The following is an 18861-nucleotide window of genomic DNA, read 5'->3' as shown; positions in this document are numbered from 1 at the left end:
TGATTCTTACCCAGGCCTGGTTTCCTTCAGTCATCACAAACACAGTGTTTGAGGTGATCATACTGATCACTGGCGGTCTTGTGAAGGGTGGTAGATGGATGGGGGGTAACTCACCACCAGTGAAAATACCTGACTGAACGCAGTAGAGTACCTGGCATCCATCGCTTATGGCAATGAGATGTTGGCTGAACTGAGGTGGGCAGCGCGATTGACTCCATGCAAGCAGATTGGTGGACTGGCAGCTAAAGAAACCTCCGAAGGGTACAGAGAATTTTGTTGCTGCCTCATAGTCATTGCTTAGACAGATCATAATGCCATTGGATAGAAATTTCAAGGCAAAGAAATTTGATGGACAGGATCTTAATTTGGTTAATGGATTTAGTAAAGAAGGGCCAAATAGACCACCAAAGAGATATCCTGAGAATTCTGGAACTCTGTCATTAGTGGAACACCAATAAGTGTTAACCTGTGCTTGTCGAACACGATGCACATTTTGACATACCTTTTCACAACTTTCAAAAATCAGGAATGAAGAACATTCTGTTTTACACTCATAACTATTATATGGTCTTTCCTGCACTTCAGTGAGCAATAGTCTAGTAGTGAATGGATCTTGGCAGGAATACAAGCCAGTGGCTGGATTTTTCACTTTAAGTTCCTGACAGATTGCACCTGCGTCTGGAGTCAGCGGCGTACACGTTTGGTAAACGCCACCAAAGCTAAGATTGGTGCTCGGACCTTCACAGAATGCATCATCCACATCGGCTTGGAAGTTGAAATTTTTGGAGTCTGGATTAACACACCCAGGATAGGTGTTCATTTTGTAGTAACGATCTATGGCCATATGCACAGACAGAGCTAACTTATTTACTGTTGGAAGTGGGAGGTCTGGAAATGTTGATGGGTTGAGAAAAAAATTTAGTGGTAGTCCACTACGGTCAATAGCAGTAAGATTGTTTAAACAGCTCTCCTGCCATTTTTGTAGTGTGATACCAGGATAAAACAAAGCTCCACCATGACTCAATGTTATGGAGTGTGTAATACTACTCTGGTAGGTCCTAGTTTCAGATGTTTCTTGTGATTCCTTACTGCCAATATCAAATTTAGCTTTGTTAAAAAAGTTTAAACCAGCCAATGCTGTAACAGTGGACTGAGAGGACTGTGTTTCAGTAATATAAGATAATTTTAAATAGTCCTCCTCCATCAAAATAGCACCAGCATCCACACTTGTGATCACATGTGTACCATAATCAAGCACCATCTTTTCTGACAGATAGGCAGCCTGGCGAGTTTGGTTGTTCTCTATAGCATCTGCAATTTCCTCTGCCTGTCGGGCAAAACGTGCATCCAACGTGAAATCAGGATAAGCCTTTACTGTGTACAGATGGTTACGCACCTGTGGAAAGCAAAAACAAGAAGGGTCGATACAAATTTGATCATTTCTTACATTAAATTGAAACAAACAAAAATGTGGGGAAAAGGATACACTGCCTTCCACTAATATTGGCACCCTTGATAAATATGAGCAAAGAAGGCTGTGAAAAACTGTCTTTATTGATGAACCTTTTTATCTTTAGTTCAAAAAATCACAAAAATACTCTTCTCTCATGGATATCAAACAATTGCAAACACAACACATGTTTATCAAAAAAAAACTTTCTTAAGTATAGGTGTGCCACAATTATTGGCACTCTTTTCATCAATACTTTGTGCTACCTCCCTTTGCCAAGATAACAGCTCTGAGCCTTCTTCTATAATGCCCGATTAAGTAGAAGTCAGGGGACTGGGATGGCCATGGCAGGACCTTTGTGGTCAGTAAACCATGTTTGTGTTGATTTTGATGTATGTTTTGGATTATTGTCCTGCTGGAAGATCCAACCACGGCCCATTTTAAGCTTTCTGGCAAAAGCTATCAGGTTTTCATTTAATATCTGTTGATATTTGATAGTCCATGATGCCGTGTATCCTAGGAAAATGTTCAGGTCCTCTGGCAGAAAAACAGACCCAAAACATTAAAGAGCCACCACCATATTTAACCGTGGGTATGAGGTACTTTTCCATATGGCTAACTCTCTGTGTGCACCAAAACCATCTCTGTGTTTATTACCAAAAAGCTCTATTTTGGTTTTATCTGATCATAGAACTGGATCCCATTTGAAGTTCTAGTAATGTCTAGCAAACTGAAGAAGCTTGAGTTTGTATTTGGATGAGAGTAGAGGCTTTTTTCTTGAAACCCTTCCCAACAGCTTGTGGTGATGTAGGTGACTTTGGATTGTAGTTTTGGACACTTTCTGACCCCAAGACACAACTAAATTCTGCAATTCTCCAGCTGTGATCCTTGGAGATTTTTTGGCCACTCGAACCGTCCTCTTCACAGTGCATCGAGACAATATAGACATGCGTCCAATGCCTTGTTGATTTCATAACATTTCCAGTTGACTGGAACTTCTTCATTACTGATGGTGGAAATGGGCATTTTCAATGCCTGTGCTATTTTCTTATAGCGACTTCCCATTTTGTGACGCTCAACAACCTTTTGCCCCACATCACAGTTATATTCCATGGTCTTACCCATTATTATGAATGACTAAGGGAGTTTGGTCTGTGTTACCTCATATTTATACCCCTGTGAAACAGAAAGTCATAGTTGAACAATTCCCTGTTCCTAGTCACCTAGGTATACTAAAAAAAGTAAAATAATCAAAGGTTATATACTTCAAATATATTATTCTCATAGGAATTCATAGGGGTGCCAATAATTGTTGCACACCTATATTTAACAAATATATAGGTATTTTTTTGATAAACCTGTGTTGCATTTGCAATTGTGTGATATCCATGAAAGCAGAGTATTTTTGTGAATTTATTTAACAAAAGATCAAAAGGTAAAGCAATAAAGACAATTTTTCACAGCCTTCTTTGCTCATATTTACTAAGGGTGCCAATATTAGTGGAGGGCACTGTATGTTTTTCTTTTTTGTTGTTGTTATTTTTGTCTTTAGCTGAAGAAAAGTGAATGTGGCCCAACCAAGTCGCTTTTTAGTTATTATTAGAAATAAATTGAACATTCATGTTGATTATTTGTTTGGACAAGTGGGTGGAATGCTGATTGCAGCTCATTGGTTAACCTACACAAGCTTTTATTCTTCTGCAACCACACTTCCAGGGCTGCTAGATTTTTTTAAAATGAAGTTGCCTAGCATTATTTGTCAACAGAAAAATGTAATTAGTAAAACAATTTTTCTGTAACATTGTCATTCTTTTTTCCAAATTATCACGTTTAGATGAGCAAAAACCAATACTGTTTGATATTTTTGATTGCTTGATGTACTGCAATAATGTATATTTAGTGGAAAAGCAATGCAGTTTAGCTGTTAATTTTACAGGAGCTATCTGATATTCAATTTATGGACATGTCTTCATTTTTTTTTTTTAGAACATTACTATAAATAAACAGTCTTTTACTCTAAAATATACAGGCAGGGTGATATTTAATCATAATACAATATATTTTACTACATTGTTTTACAGTAAAGTTCTGGCAGCCACATCAGCCAGTTTTTACTGTTATTTTAACAGAATTTTTATGGTGTACTGTGTTCATTATTAGAATGTGTTGATGATGAATTTGGATAAGAATTTTTAAGAATTTTTAAGAATATTTAAAAATCCTGTTATTAAAATGATATTTGTTGATGCATGAATAATTGTGTTACAGATGAATATTTTAAACGTTTCCCAAATTACCAGATGACAATAATTGTATAGCATTGAGTCAGTCTTCACAGAAAGGTAAGCCATACTTCTTTAGAATTTGATTAAAAAAAAAAAACAGTTTCTTTCATATGTATATAGTCACACTAAGGAGTTCATCAATATATAATGTGTTGGGTATTTTATTTATAAATGGCAGGAAAGCTTAGACAATTAGGAAATATAAAAAGTGTCCCAATATATCTGAAATTGCCCTATTTGCAATTAATTTTTATAACAATGTTTTTAAAAGGATACAGTAATGATCTAAAATGCATCTCATTACAGCCTAATCATAATTTCATAATACATAATAAGATATATTATGCATATACTGCATTTATATGATTTTTTTTCTTTTACATTTATTTTAAGTGATACTTCCAAAATTATTTCAATTTTTTTATATTATGTTGGTTTCCCCAAACCCTGTTTTTTATTCTGTTTATATATTTATGTTTTTATTACATAAACATCTCTTTTTTGCATAATCGCCGTAACTGTAAATGCATGCCTTGTTGCCCATGTGCATTTGTTTAATGGCTTCATAAGCAGGGGTTTATATATGAATAATATTATATATAAATAATGTTATTGTAAATTGGTTAGAATATTTTCCTGCATTGTTTTAGTTAAAAATAAAAAGGTAAGGCATTCTCTGTAAAGCAGTAATGATTCTTTAAAAAGAGTCATTTTCCTATATTCAAAATATTTTCTTATTTTCCATCATACCGTATATATTAGTGTTGGCTAAATGCTATTGTTGTACACTAAAAATCAGAGTGAGTTGGTGCTTACCTGCACCCGAGCTGTAACTGACTTGTCCTTCACTTGATGGGTTTTCATGCGTCTGTTCTCAGTAGAGAACTTGCCATTCACCACTGTGTCAAAAGAAGCATCAGCGTTAATCGATTCTGAAGTGGAACTTTTCTGTTGAAGCCATGACATAATCATCTCAGAGTTCATCTCCATTGAGCTCATCTTCTGCGGTATGACAAATGTTTCGTCTGGAATGAGATAGACGCCATCTTCAGTGGTCTGGCATAGTGAATAGCTTAGGTTCATCACTCTACCCATATCTATGTTGCGCAGGTTGTCCCAGCCTCCACCAGGGAGAACCTCGAGTGCTGGGGCACTAAGGTTTTTGTGGCAATCACGAAGCCCATTACTTGGACGAATCACTGGATGAAAATCAGCAGGATTGATAAATACGAAGATAGCCAACAGAAATATGAATTCTGAGCCCATGATTATCAGAAGAAACTCTGGGTCATAGGTATACAAGTTGTGAAGAATTAGCCCGGGGAAGGGCGGCGTACAGACCCACAGGAGGCAGAAGAATGTTCACAGACGATGATTTATTGGAGAAGCTGGAGAAGGAGCGATTTCCTTCTTGTGTGCACCGGCTCTCTGCCCGTCGCGACAGTACCCCCCCCTCAGCTCCGAGCCTACTGCCGCTCGGTGGTGGGCCCAGAGGGTGTCTCGTCGTGAGAGCCCATCCGCATTACCATGCTGGGCCCCTGCCCGGTGCTTAACCTGAAAGGAGAAGTCTTGTAAGACGAGGAACCAGCGGGTTACCCGGGCGTTGGTGTCCTTCGCCTTGGCCATCCACTGCAGGGGGGCGTGGTCCGTTATGAGGATGAAGTGCCTGCCTGCCAGGTAGTATCTCAGCTTCTCGATGGCCCATTTTATTGCTAGTGCCTCCCGCTCGACCGCCGCATACTTCCTCTCGGCCGGGGACAGCTTCCTGCTGATGTAGAGGACCTTCTTCCCCATCGAAGGTCTGGGAGAGGACGGCGCCCAGCCCGGTCTCAGAAGCATCAGTATGTACGGTGAACGGGAGGTCAAAGTCCGGGTTGCGGACTACCGGCGCGCTGGTGAGGGCCCCTTTTAGGGCCTGGAAGGCCCTTTCTGCGTCGGCTGTCCACCTGACCTGGTCTGGCTGGCCCTTCTTTGTAAGGTCTGAGAGGGGAGAGGCTACAGCAGAAAAATTAGGCACAAACCTGCGGTAGTAGCCCGCCAATCCCAAGAAGGCACGTACCTGTTTTTTTGTTGTCGGACGCGGGTAGTCCTTCACAGCCTCGATCTTCTTTAGTTGGGGCTTCAGCATTCCCCGTCCGATGCGGTATCTCAGGTACTGGGCTTCCATCAGCCCTAGGTGGCACTTCTTTGGGTTGGCCATCAGGCCGGCCTCCCGGAGGGCTTTCAGGACCTCCCTGAGGTGGAAGAGGTGGTCGGCCCAAGTGGAGGAGTGGATAACCACGTCGTCCAGGTAGGCCGCTGCAAACTGCCGGTGGGGCCGCAGGAGGATGTCCATTAGCCGCTGGAACGTGGCGGGCGCCCCGTGCAGCCCAAAGGGGAGAACCCGATACTGCCAGTGGCCGGTGGCCGTGCTAAAGGTCGCCTTGGGCCTTGCCTCCGGTGCAAGCGCCACTTGCCAGTAGCCTTTGGTGAGGTCCAGGGTCGATATGAATCGGGCTCTCCCCAGCCTCTCGACCAGGTCGTCCACTCTGGGGAGGGGGTAGCTGTCGAACTCTGATACCTGGTTCAGCCTCCAGAAGTCATTGCATAGCCTCATGCTCCCATCCGGCTTTGGCACGACGACGATGGATCTGGACCAGGGGCTGCTGGACTCCTCGATGACGTGATCCCGCAGCATGTGACTGACTTCCTCCTCGATGGCCTGGCGCCGGGCCTCGGGGACACGGTAGGGCCTTTGTCTCACCACTACACCGGGAGGAGTCTTGATTTCATGCTGGACCAGCTGGGTCATCCCCGGGGAAGCCGAAAACACATCTGCGAACTGGTCGATCAGCTCGGTAAGCTCCTGTCTTTGGGCGGGGTGAGGTCCTCCCCTAAGCCGACCAAGGTGCCCTTGCCCCGGTCTGAGTCCTGAGCTGCGAACGCCGACACCACCGGGGCTGGTTCCACCCACTTTTTCAGCAGGTTTACATGGTATAGCTTATCGTCTGTCGGCTTACCGGGCTGCTGCAGGCGGTAGTTGACTGGGCCCCGGCGCTCGAGGACGGTATATGGACCTTGCCACCGGGCGAGGAACTTGCAGGCGCTGCTGGGCACTAACAGGAGGACCCGGTCCCCCGGCTGGAATTCCCGGGGCTGTGCGGGGCGGTTGTATACCTTCTTCTGCTCCTCCTGCGCCACGTGCATGTGCTCCCGGACGATTATGCCCACCTTGTCAATCCTTGCTTGCATGTCCTGCACATACTCGATGACGTAGCGGAAGGGGGATGGTTGCTCCTCCCAGGCTCCACGGGCGACGTCCAACAATCCCCGCGGGCGCCGCCCGAACAGGAGCTCGAAGGGCGTGAAGCCCGTGGACGCCTGGGGGCACTCCCGAACGGCGAAAAGTATGTAGGGGAGGAGGAGGTCCGAGTTCCTCCCCTCCTTGTCCACCACCCGGCGCAGCATCCGCTTGAGGGTCTGATTGAACCTCTCAACCAGCCCGTTGGTTTGGGGGTGGTAGACGGACGTCCGGAGGTGCTTCACCTGCAACAGATGACACAAATCCGCCATTAGCTTCGAGACAAAAGGCGTACCTTGGTCGGTCAGCACGTCCTTGGGGATCCCCACTCGACTGAAGAGGAGTACCAGCTCCCTGACGATGTTTTGCGAGGTGGCCTTGCGGAGCGGCACCGCCTCGGGGTACCGAGTGGCGTAGTCGACGAGGACCAGGATGTATTCATGGCCCCGGGCAGACTTGGGTAGGGGCCCCACGAGATCCATGCCCACTCGCTCAAACGGGACGCCGATAATGGGCCACGTCGCCTGAGTGGTGGAATTTCTCCGTTGGGTCCGCCAATCGCTGGCCGGTGTCGCGTCAGTCCCGCCCTGCCGCGGCAGTCCTTCCGGTTGGCGGAATGTTCGGCACGAAGCTGCCCACGTCGTGCCGGTGCGGCAGTTGGAGAAGGAGCGATTTCCTTCTTGTGTGTGCCGGCTCTCTGCCCGTCGCGACAAAGTATTTATACACTGTTGTTCTCACATGATGGGAGGGTCTTAGATACCTTAGTCTGAAAACATTCAACCCATATCTTTTCTTTTGTTCAAAAATGAAACTAAGTCATAACACACTGAACCACATCCTGTTTATATCAAAGTTCTGTATATTTGTACCTTAATGTTTCGAAGCTCTTTCTAGGTCTAAGCCATTTCAAATATGTGATCAACATACAATTTTTCTGAAATTAGTAGAATGATGGACTATTAACACACACAATGCACAGTTGTTTGTTAAATCATGTGTGTGCATGTATGGGTATGTGCTTAAATGATTTGAGCAAAATATAATGGTGTATAATTGTGTAGGACTCACAAGTGCTTATTAAGATAGTGTTTGAAGAGAACAGCTAATATTCTATTTGAGGTCTGCAGAAAAAAATCATTCTTTAAAGATGACAAGTTAAACCTTAGTTGTTTGGTTCAATATAACATTGTAGAGCCAGTTCAAGAAACGCATGTTAAGACTTGTTTCATTCTTATCTCTGTGACTCTGTGTTTTTATCTGTGTGACTGAGGCAGCAAGAGTGCAATGCTGCTTGTTATTGTAAATAATGTAGTGTATTGAGGATGTAAATATTGAAATGGACTTAAAACTTCTTTGTTTTAAGTACAATAATATTATTGGGAGCTAAATGGATTGGCTATTCATAAGTGTCTGCTGAACTGAAGTGAGCAGTTCTCAAGGTTTATTCTTCATATTGTTTCTGGGAGTTTTTCCTTGCGACCATCGCCTCTGGCTTGCTCATTAAGGATACATTTATCAATATAAAATTTATATCCTGAATTTAGATATTTCTGTAAAGCTGCTTTGTGACAATGTCCATTGTTAAAAGCGCTATACAAATAAGACCATTTTGCAGCTCCCATGTAATCAATGTTGGGTTTGTTCTTGTATAATATGGCTATCTTATACCAATTATACCACTATTGAATTCTAAAATCTAATTGGTCAGAAGGTGTTGATTAACTTTCAAATACAGCATACCTTACAGCTACTTTTACAGAGACTCTGCAAGCAGCCTAAAACAGATACTTGTACATGTATTTGACTCTATGACTTTATACACGGATGGGCATCATAACAGGGAGTCAAAAGTGAAACAAAATGTCTCTTGAGCCCTCTAGTGGTTAGCTGCAGTACAGTTTTTATCCCTGCCTGAGCACTTCATTAGGAACACTATACTAATAGAGGGTACAGCCTCCCTTTACTCTCAAAACAGCCTCAATTCTTCATGGAATGGATTCCACAAGATGTTGGAAACATTCCTTTGAGATTCTGCTCCATGTTGAGATGATTGCATCACTCAATTCCAGCAGTTTTTCAGGTGCACTTTCATGCTGTGAATCTCCAGCTCCACCACATCCCAAAGGTGTTCTACTGGATTCAGATCCGTTGACTGGGAAGGCCACTGAAGAACACTGAACTTGTTGTCATGGTGACATGGTGATAATGGACATTATCATGCTGGAAGTAGCCAGAAGATGGTAAATTAAGGCCATGAAGGGATGCACATGGTCAGGAACAATACTCAAATAGGCTGTGGAATTCTTTCTTTTTCTTTTCTTTTTTCTTTTTTTTTTTTTTTGCATTCACTATACGCTGCATTTGTTAAAAGTTAAACACCAGAAGTGTTTAGGGTTTCTTTCTTCCAGTGCATTTATAGTACTGCCTTTAGTATTAAATAAGAGTGAGAGAGACAAGAGTTAGGTGTTATTCAAGGTGTATAATTGTGTAGGACTCACAAGTGCTTATTAAGATAGTGTTTGAAGAGAACAGCTAATATTCTATTTGAGGTCTGCAGAAAAAAATCATTCTTTAAAGATGACAAGTTAAACCTTAGTTGTTTGGTTCAATATAACATTGTAGAGCCAGTTCAAGAAACGCATGTTAAGACTTGTTTCATTCTTATCTCTGTGACTCTGTGTTCTTATCTGTGTGACTGAGGCAGCAAGAGTGCAATGCTGCTTGTTATTGTAAATAATGTAGTGTATTGAGGATGTAAATATTGAAATGGACTTAAAACTTCTTTGTTTTAAGTACAATAATATTATTGGGAGCTAAATGGTTTGGCTATTTATAAGTGTCTGCTGAACTGAAGTGAGCAGTTCTCAAGGTTTATTCTTCATATTGTTTCTGGGAGTTTTTCCTTGCGACCATCGCCTCTGGCTTGCTCATTAAGGATACATTTATCAATATAAAATTTATATCCTGAATTTAGATATTTCTGTAAAGCTGCTTTGTGACAATGTCCATTGTTAAAAGCGCTATACAAATAAGACCATTTTGCAACTCCCATGTAATCAATGTTGGGTTTGTTCTTGTATAATATGGCTATCTTATACCAATTATACCACTATTGAATTCTAAAATCTAATTGGTCAGAAGGTGTTGATTAACTTTCAAATACAGCATACCTTACAGCTACTTTTACAGAGACTCTGCAAGCAGCCTAAAACAGATACTTGTACATGTATTTGACTCTATGACTTTATATACGGATGGGCATCATAACAGGGAGTCAAAAGTGAAACAAAATGTCTCTTGAGCCCTCTAGTGGTTAGCTGCAGTACAGTTTTTATCCCTGCCTGAGCACTTCATTAGGAACACTATACTAATAGAGGGTACAGCCTCCCTTTACTCTCAAAACAGCCTCAATTCTTCATGGAATGGATTCCACAAGATGTTGGAAACATTCCTTTGAGATTCTGCTCCATGCTGAGATGATTGCATCACTCAATTCCAGCAGTTTTTCAGGTGCACTTTCATGCTGTGAATCTCCAGCTCCACCACATCCCAAAGGTGTTCTACTGGATTCAGATCCGTTGACTGGGAAGGCCACTGAAGAACACTGAACTTGTTGTCATGGTGACATGGTGATAATGGACATTATCATGCTGGAAGTAGCCAGAAGATGGTAAATTAAGGCCATGAAGGGATGCACATGGTCAGGAACAATACTCAAATAGGCTGTGGAATTCTTTCTTTTTCTTTTCTTTTTTCTTTTTTTTTTGTATTCACTATACGCTGCATTTGTTAAAAGTTAAACACCAGAAGTGTTTAGGGTTTCTTTCTTCCAGTGCATTTATAGTACTCCCTTTAGTATTAAATAAGAGTGAGAGAGACAAGAGTTAGGTGTTATTCAAGGGGTCCTCTTTGTTGTCTTTATTTAAACATAGTATTCAAAACAATGAAGAAAATGCAGTATTCTTAACTCAGAATAAATATATAAATATACATACAAATAAATGAATAAACAAACAAATAAATAAACAAACAAACAAATCCTAGACATTGCTCAGCTCAGCTTAACATTGTATAAAACTGATGTTGCACCTGCTAGCCTGTCAGAAATTGAATGAAAATAGCTGTTTCTTGGAATTCATTTTTGCTACGTCCATCTTGACTTCATTATGAATAATCTACGGAAACAAATCCGATTTTCTTTTATTGCTTTAAATTGACCTCAGGCTTTTCCGAGTCCCAATTTTAATTTAGTTTCCACTTTTATCAAAGAGCAGCCACCACAATAAAACAGTTGCTTAATTATTCGATTTGTGTTGCCCTGTACACTCTTGTCACTCTGTCCTTCCAGTCTTCATGTGACTTTTTGCCATGTGTGAAATTCTTCATAAGTAACTAAGCAACATGTTCAGTGCCAAGTGAAAGTCTAGTTTTGTGTAAATATTCCACTCTGCAGAAACAGAGTGAGAGAGGGCGAGAGGAGGAGGCATCAATCACTGTAGCCTTTTAGCCTCACGACTGTGTTGCTTTGGCTTCCTTTTATTTTACACGTGTTTGCTGCTTGTTGTAGTAAATGGCTGAATGTTTTTCTGTCTGGAGTTAATGGCTAAAAGTCCAGGCTGAGATAGCTGTAAATGCAGTGTTTATGACTGTTTGTGTCTGTCGATATAGCTCAACTAATCTGTTAATCAGGAAGTGATATCATTTCAACTCTGCTAGTCAAACCGTGATTATACATTTTATTTTTTAAGTCTAGCTAGCATCATTGTATTTAATTTAAATGAATGTGCTATGGTGATGTTTCTGGAAAGATGAAGGTTTTGTGGTGTGTGTGTGTGTGTGTGTCTGTGTGTGTGTGAATGCATGTACATTTAGAGGTGTTACAGTGTATTCAATCAACAGGTTGTCCAGCTCCTGCACTAAAAAAAACCCACTGAGGCGGCTCAGACAGGATTAATGAGGCAGGATGTGAATGGTGTGTACGTGCACACACACACACACACACACACACACACACACACACACACACACACACACACACACACACACACACACACACACACTTACACTGTCCTCAGGTTCACATGGTAATTATACAGACGTTAGAAAGAAACAGACATAATGTGAATTATCTGTATAACTATGTTGAGTAATGTGATATAAATGGTGTAATAAATTCTCACAATGTTCTCCAATATTATTCAGCACCTGTGACAAGCAGACAGGGTTTTGATATTTTCTTGGAAACAAATTGGTATGCATATTTAAACATTTCATGTGGTTAGTCGCATCTTGCACATCTTGAGTCGCATATTGATAGTGCCACGACTTGTTCTAAATGACACCACCTGCTGCACTACACACATTCGCTGAGATGGCATCTTTTTTTTGTTGTTGCTATGATTTTTACATTGTATGTTCTTTTGCATGCAGATGATCTTGGGAGAATCAGGAACATGAAAAAGTGAGGGAAAATAAAGATGTTATCTAGACTTGAATAATATATTTAGAGCTGCAACAACTAATCGATAAAAGTGATTATAATCGATTATGAAAATCGTTGTCAACGAATCTCATTATCGATTAGTTGCTCCATGAGCGGTACGGGACACTTTTACTCAATACAGTACTTCTGTTCCGAAAACACGCTTTGGAGAGTAAATACTAAAGTTGTGTCCAAAATGAGGTTCTATACACTTACACTATGCATTATATACTCTACCATCTAGTGTATGAATTTTAGAAAGGTAATATCATCTCACATGGAACACGAGCGTTTTTTTTACTAACCAGTATAAGTCACTTCCTAGTCAGTGGCACATGACGTCATACGCAAATAATGTGATGTCACTAACTTTAGCCGATACCCAGAGTCACCGACAATGACTTTCTTCAGTTTACTCTTTGTCAATGTTACTTTTTATTCCCAACATGACTTCAGTCTCCATCAGACACAGGTGTAATCTTCAAGTGACTGAGGAAGAAAGTGTGTGACCTCTGAGGCATTGGAGCATTTTATATTAAACTCTGCAGAGAAGATCAAGCTTTACAAAGTGGAGTTTGTGTAGCACGGACTGATGTTTATATCCAAAATGCTTCACTGTGTGCAGGGAGTGGGGGAAACTGGTGCGAGCTGCTTAAAACGTTTAGTTTAATTTAAAGTTTATTGTCATTATATGCTGTAATTGTGTGCTTGCAGTGTAAATTTGTTGTTAATTATAACGGAAGTGATCTATTAGTAACTAGGCCGCGTTGCTCCTCACGCGCGGTGTAATCGCGCTGATAAACAGTGGGAGCGCGAGTAAGATCTGTAATGTCTAATTAAAACACTTTGATCACAAATAAACACAAGTAAAACAATATGTCTAAAGGCAGTGAGCAACAGAAACCACAAGGTGCAGTGAAAGTGAGTTTTTATTGTTAATTTAGAACTGTAGTTTAATTCAGTGCTTTTTGTGCATCCATAAAAATAATGAATGCTATTATTTAAACTAATAATGATGCGTTATTTTTTATGGATGCAAAAGCACTGTATTAAACTGCAGTCCTAAATGAATAATATATATCATTGTGTGTGTGTGTGTGTGTGTGTGTGTGTGTGTGTGTGTGTGTGTGTGTGTGTGTGTTGGGTTCTTTTCAATCTTATATAATTGGACAAAAAGTTGTGTAAAGTTTTAGTCTGAAGTTTAAATTTGTAACACTCAGTTTGTGACAGACATGACCGCGAAAGGGCAAGGGAGACGGAGACCAGGCTAGAGGGAGATGGCGAGAGTGTGAGAAGGCGGGAGCAGGAGACCGCGAGAGTGTGAGAGGGCAGGAGCGGGAGGCTGCGAGAGTGTGAGAGGGCGAGTGTGAGAGGGCGAGTGTGAGAGGGCGAGTGTGAGAGGGCGAGTGTGAGAGGGCGAGTGTGAGAGGGCGAGTGTGAGAGGGCGAGTGTGAGAGGGCCGGAGACCGCGCGAGTGTGAGAGGGCCGGAGACCGCAAGAGTGTGAGAGGGCCGGAGACAGGGCTCTACAGTGTGACCATTTCACTCGCATTTGTGACTGAAAAGTTCTTTGTGCGACTGTGAAGAAAAAAATATATTCTCATCGGTGCAAGTGACCTGTTCGGAGTTGTATAATACTCGGAATAAAAACTACAACTACAAAAGCATCTAGCTACACCGCACAACAGTTACTTTCACACTGTTTTTCATCACCTCTGTCAACCGAACAAGTATGCAAATACTGCAGAGAAGTCCTTATGATGACGAGAGTAACTCTGTACATCATGTGCATCTCTCAACTTACCCAAAAACCGCCATCTTTTATTGATCACCCAAAATGACCTAAACCTGCGACTGTGACCTGCTCGTGTAGACACAGCGGCGTCGGGCGCCAGTAAATTAATAATAATGCTAACGCTACAAGGTGGGTTTTAATTCTTTATTAAATAATACCTCACCAATCAAAATCAAGAGTAACAACGGTTCAGTCTGCAAACATACAGTACACCACCGCTCTCTCTTGACCAACACTAATGGACAGCACATTCACTTCATTTAAACTCATGGTTGCCAGATATTACCAGAAAAGTCAACTCCGGTTTCCATGTTCCATGTTTAGACCGATCTAAAAGGAACAACTGATAAACAAACAAACAAAAAATTAATTCTTTTAAATTAATAATAATTAATTCCACAATTCTGAAAAAAAAATGCAAATAAAAACTTTATTCTTTCCATTTCAACAAGTTGTTTCACAGTAACTGGTCTCATAAACAGAAAACACATTACTCTAATTAATATTAACACATTAACTAAATTCTGAAGATTAAAGTAAGATTTCTTAACTTATTGAAATGTTATTAATTCATATTAACAGAATTAATTTCTGAATTACCCAAATCCTCTGGTTCGTCTTACAGTCACTCACCACAAACAAAAGCATTTCTACTTCATCATTGAACATCAAACTGGTATATGTAATATATATATATATATATATATATATATATATATATATATATATATATATATATATATATATATATATATATATATATATATATATATATATTACATATACCAGTTTGATGTTCAATGATGAAGTAGAAATGCTTTTGTTTGTGGTGAGTGACTATAATACATATATATATATATATATAATACATATATATATATATATATATATAACTATAATATATATATATATATTAACATTAACTGGATATGAAATACACTACTCAACAAATATATTTTTCTGTGCAATATATACCTTTTTGTCAACTCATCTTCATTTAAATCTTTCAACAGTGTACTGGCCCTTTAATTCAGCGCGAGCAGCATGGCAAAAATAAATGTAGACTTGACACTGAAACTCCCACTTCACTGCTGCAGCATCTGGTGTAAAATTTTGCAGTGCAAAGCTTACAGAGATTACAAACTACAGTTTTGTCATCATTCCACACAAGAGACATCTTTACACTCAGCCTTATTGGCTGATACATCGGTGCATCTCTTTAAAAAAAAAATTAATTTTTTAAAAAGCTAATAAAATGTAAAGCCCAAAAGCATCAGTAATGAACACCATTAAACTAAAGTGCTTTGCATCTGGTGGATAAATGAATTTACCCAATCACATCCTATATGAGATTATTCAGATATATATACACAGTATATGCAGAGCAGTTCGAGAACTGACTACAGCCCAGAACCATCACAGTGGAAAATGTCTAACAGTGTAGCTTTAAATATATATTGAAGAGGAGCAGACTTCAAAGACTGAACATTGAGGTCTTTTGTATTTGTTTACAAGGTGGAACAGGTTAACGGTTGTTGTTTTTTGCATACAGTCTGTAAAATTACCTTAAAATATTCAATTTAGTTTATCAGAAGGTAAATTAATTTGTCATGTCTCAAAAAAAAATTAAAATAAACTTCAACCGTGCTCCTACATTTTTGACCATGCTCCTACATTTTTTAAATTAGGAGCACAAGAAAGAAATTGTTACTGTAGAGCCCTGAACAACATGTATTCAAATGATTCAGACTCTTTCACACAGTTCTTTCACACAGCAGACTGATCTCAGGTAGGTATCTCAGGTAAATAATACACTAACAGACTTCTCTATGACATAACTATACTAAAATCATTAATAAAATGAACATTCACTTTAAATGCAATAGTTGGATGTTAAAGCATTTTAGTAACAGTTTATTTTCCCTAAAATTTGATACTTTTTTTAAATTAACCTTTAGTATTAAAGGAGAGTGAGAGAGACAAGAGTTAGGTGTTATTCAAGTGGTCTTCTGTGTTGTCTGAGGAGGCGCCACAGTCGTCATGGTAACTCTCAAACTCTTAACTGCCACTCAGAATTTTAAAAATGTAGCTGAACTGTTCAGTGCAAACTCATTATAATACATTAAACAAATTTAAATAAAACTTATACCTACTGCATGTAAATAGAAATAGACATATACAGTATCTCACAAAAGTGAGTACATGACTCACATTTTTGTAAATATTTGATTATATCTTTTCATGTGACAACACTGAAGAAATGACACTTTGCTACAATGTAAAGTAGTGAGTGTACAGCTTGTATAACAGTGTAAATTTGCTGACCCCTCAAAATAGCTCAACACTCAGCCATTAATGTCTAAACCGCTGGCAACAAAAGTGAGTACACCCCTAAGTGAAAATGTCCAAATTGGGCCCAAAGTGTCAATATTTTGTGTGGCCACCATTATTTTCCAGCACTGCCTTATTGAAATGTAATATATAATATAATATGAAATATATACAAATAATTTAATATTTTTGTGACCCAAACTATATTCAGGGTGGTCACACATTCATTTGGAAATCAGATCTTTCTTGTGGAGTGTCATAAACAACATCTAGATATCTGTGCTTTCTAGAAAGCTGTCTCACAGACAGCTACACAGATTTATTCTATTCTAACAAAATTTATATTTTAACTCATTCTCACATGCCGCTCATAATTTACATAACAGTCCTTGCAAATATGAAATACATTTATTTTCAAAAACTGCTTTATCCTTGTCAGGGTAATGATGAATCCCACTCTGGGAATACTGTGTCCATCCATTTCATCACAGGGCACCATAAACTCATTCACAGATAGGGATCACTTAAAGTAGCTAATTCAGCTACTATCTTGTCTTGGGGAGGTGAGAAACCAGAGAGCCTGGAAGAAATCCACATGCAGAAGGGGAGCCCATGCAAAACTCCACACAGAAATGAACTCAAATTCAGGATTGAACCAGAGACCATGGAGCTGTGACACATCAATGCTACATGCTGTGCACTACATGATATGCCACTATGCAGCCCACAAATTTACTGTAATATATGTCATGTAAACATGACCATATACTTTAATAAACTTCTCATCCAGATGTGTTTTGACTTGATCTTGCTAATATAGCTGTAATGGGCCACCAGAGAAAACCAGAGAGTGCCATTTTGTGTATACTCAGTGGCAATCAGCACCACCTGCGCCTGAGTCTATTTAAGGAGAGCTCTCCACACACTCAGTGCTCAGTCAACCTGGCTATTAGCTGGTGCTCAATTTTCAGCTGGTAAAAGGCTCTTGGGTACAGCCTGGCATCTCTAGCCAACCTGAGCTCTTTATTATCATTGGGCCTTTGGCTTGCTCTTATAATAACATCTCTTCAGTTTCCCCTAAGAATGTATGGAAGTAGAAACAAAACTAGTAACCATCTTAATTTTTTTTTTTTTTTTGATAGCAATATAGCATCACAAATGTCATCTTTTCCTCTTATGGCAATTAAGCAGACAGACCTTGTCATTCATAATGTCCACGATGACCTACTTCGTTTAAACTGCACTGAAGGTCTAACCCAGGGGTGTTAGTTCTCCTGAAGATCCTCATTTAATCCACCTGATTACTTCATTAAAGACCTCAATGGGTTGTGTTCAGTGTGTTTAGTCATACAGTTCTCTGTATGACTGCTATCCTTCAGCAGAAGAGTTTTGCCACCCTGGTTTAGACCTAAAATGCATGGCCTTTCACTAGTGGGCTATTGTCCATTGTGCTACCCACTGGCTCAGTCAATAGTAAGCCTTTTCAGGCACTCTGATTCCACAGGTAATCCTGAGAGTCCATGCTGCCTGTTTGTTCATAGCATTCTTGTGTCATTGTACTTTGTGGTTCTGTGCAGAAGCTTTTGTTTGGCAAGAGGATGAAAACACGTCTAGAGCTTTCACTCTGTGTGCCATCCTCTGCACCGGTTAGTTGGGTATTTAGGTCATTACAAAAAGTGGAATGTGAGCTAAAAGAGAAACATGATCCGAAAATGTCCCTTTTCAGAAGCTTCCTGCTAATGCAATCGTTATTAAAAGAAACCATATCCAATCTGAGTTATTTATCTACATTGTGCAAAAGGTTGTACAATTGCAATTACTTGCTAATGCTGCCTTGCAATGAAATCTTAACCTCAGGGTATTATGTGCATTAAAACTAAACTCATGTAAAATTACATTGAAATTGAAGCATCCTGCTACTGTTAAGGAATTTCTCCAATTCAGAGTTCTGTACATATAGATCACAAAGAATGGTCCTACATAATGTAATAAATAAAAAAATTATATATAAGAATATGTATTTAAAAAAAAAAAAGATATTGAATAGTAATAAAAATGGATAATTGAAACCAGGACACACAGAATACAAGAATTTTAATTACACTAGATATACAAGGGTCCATTTCAATGTACTGTATGTCAAAACAATTAAATACCTGGTATTTTCCTTCATTCCTAGCATAATTTTGGCATATTTAGATTTCAATATTTTCATGGACATCAAATTTAGACTTATGTA

The 18861-nt window shown here is 39.8% G+C and overlaps 1 protein-coding gene across 1 annotated transcript in view; it reads right to left on the bottom strand.

Annotated features, from left to right (window-relative positions):
• LOC108257561 (macrophage-expressed gene 1 protein-like) overlaps positions 1–5146 on the bottom strand; it is a 5663-nt gene extending 517 nt beyond the window's left edge. Inside the window, exons 1-2 of the mRNA XM_017455436.3 lie at positions 4552–5146; positions 1–1396 (exon numbers count right to left, since the gene is read on the bottom strand). The exon at positions 1–1396 is cut by the window's left edge and continues 517 nt beyond it. Coding sequence (XP_017310925.1) covers positions 1–1396; positions 4552–5001 — 1846 coding nt within the window. The 5' untranslated portion in view covers positions 5002–5146. The remainder of the gene's footprint in view (positions 1397–4551) is intronic.
• Between the last annotated feature and the right edge of the window lie 13715 nt (positions 5147–18861).

The sequence above is a fragment of the Ictalurus punctatus genome, chromosome 25, assembly GCF_001660625.3.
Source record: "Ictalurus punctatus breed USDA103 chromosome 25, Coco_2.0, whole genome shotgun sequence".
Taxonomy (NCBI): Eukaryota; Metazoa; Chordata; class Actinopteri; order Siluriformes; family Ictaluridae; genus Ictalurus; species Ictalurus punctatus.
This window is presented reverse-complemented; position numbering and strand designations above follow the sequence as displayed.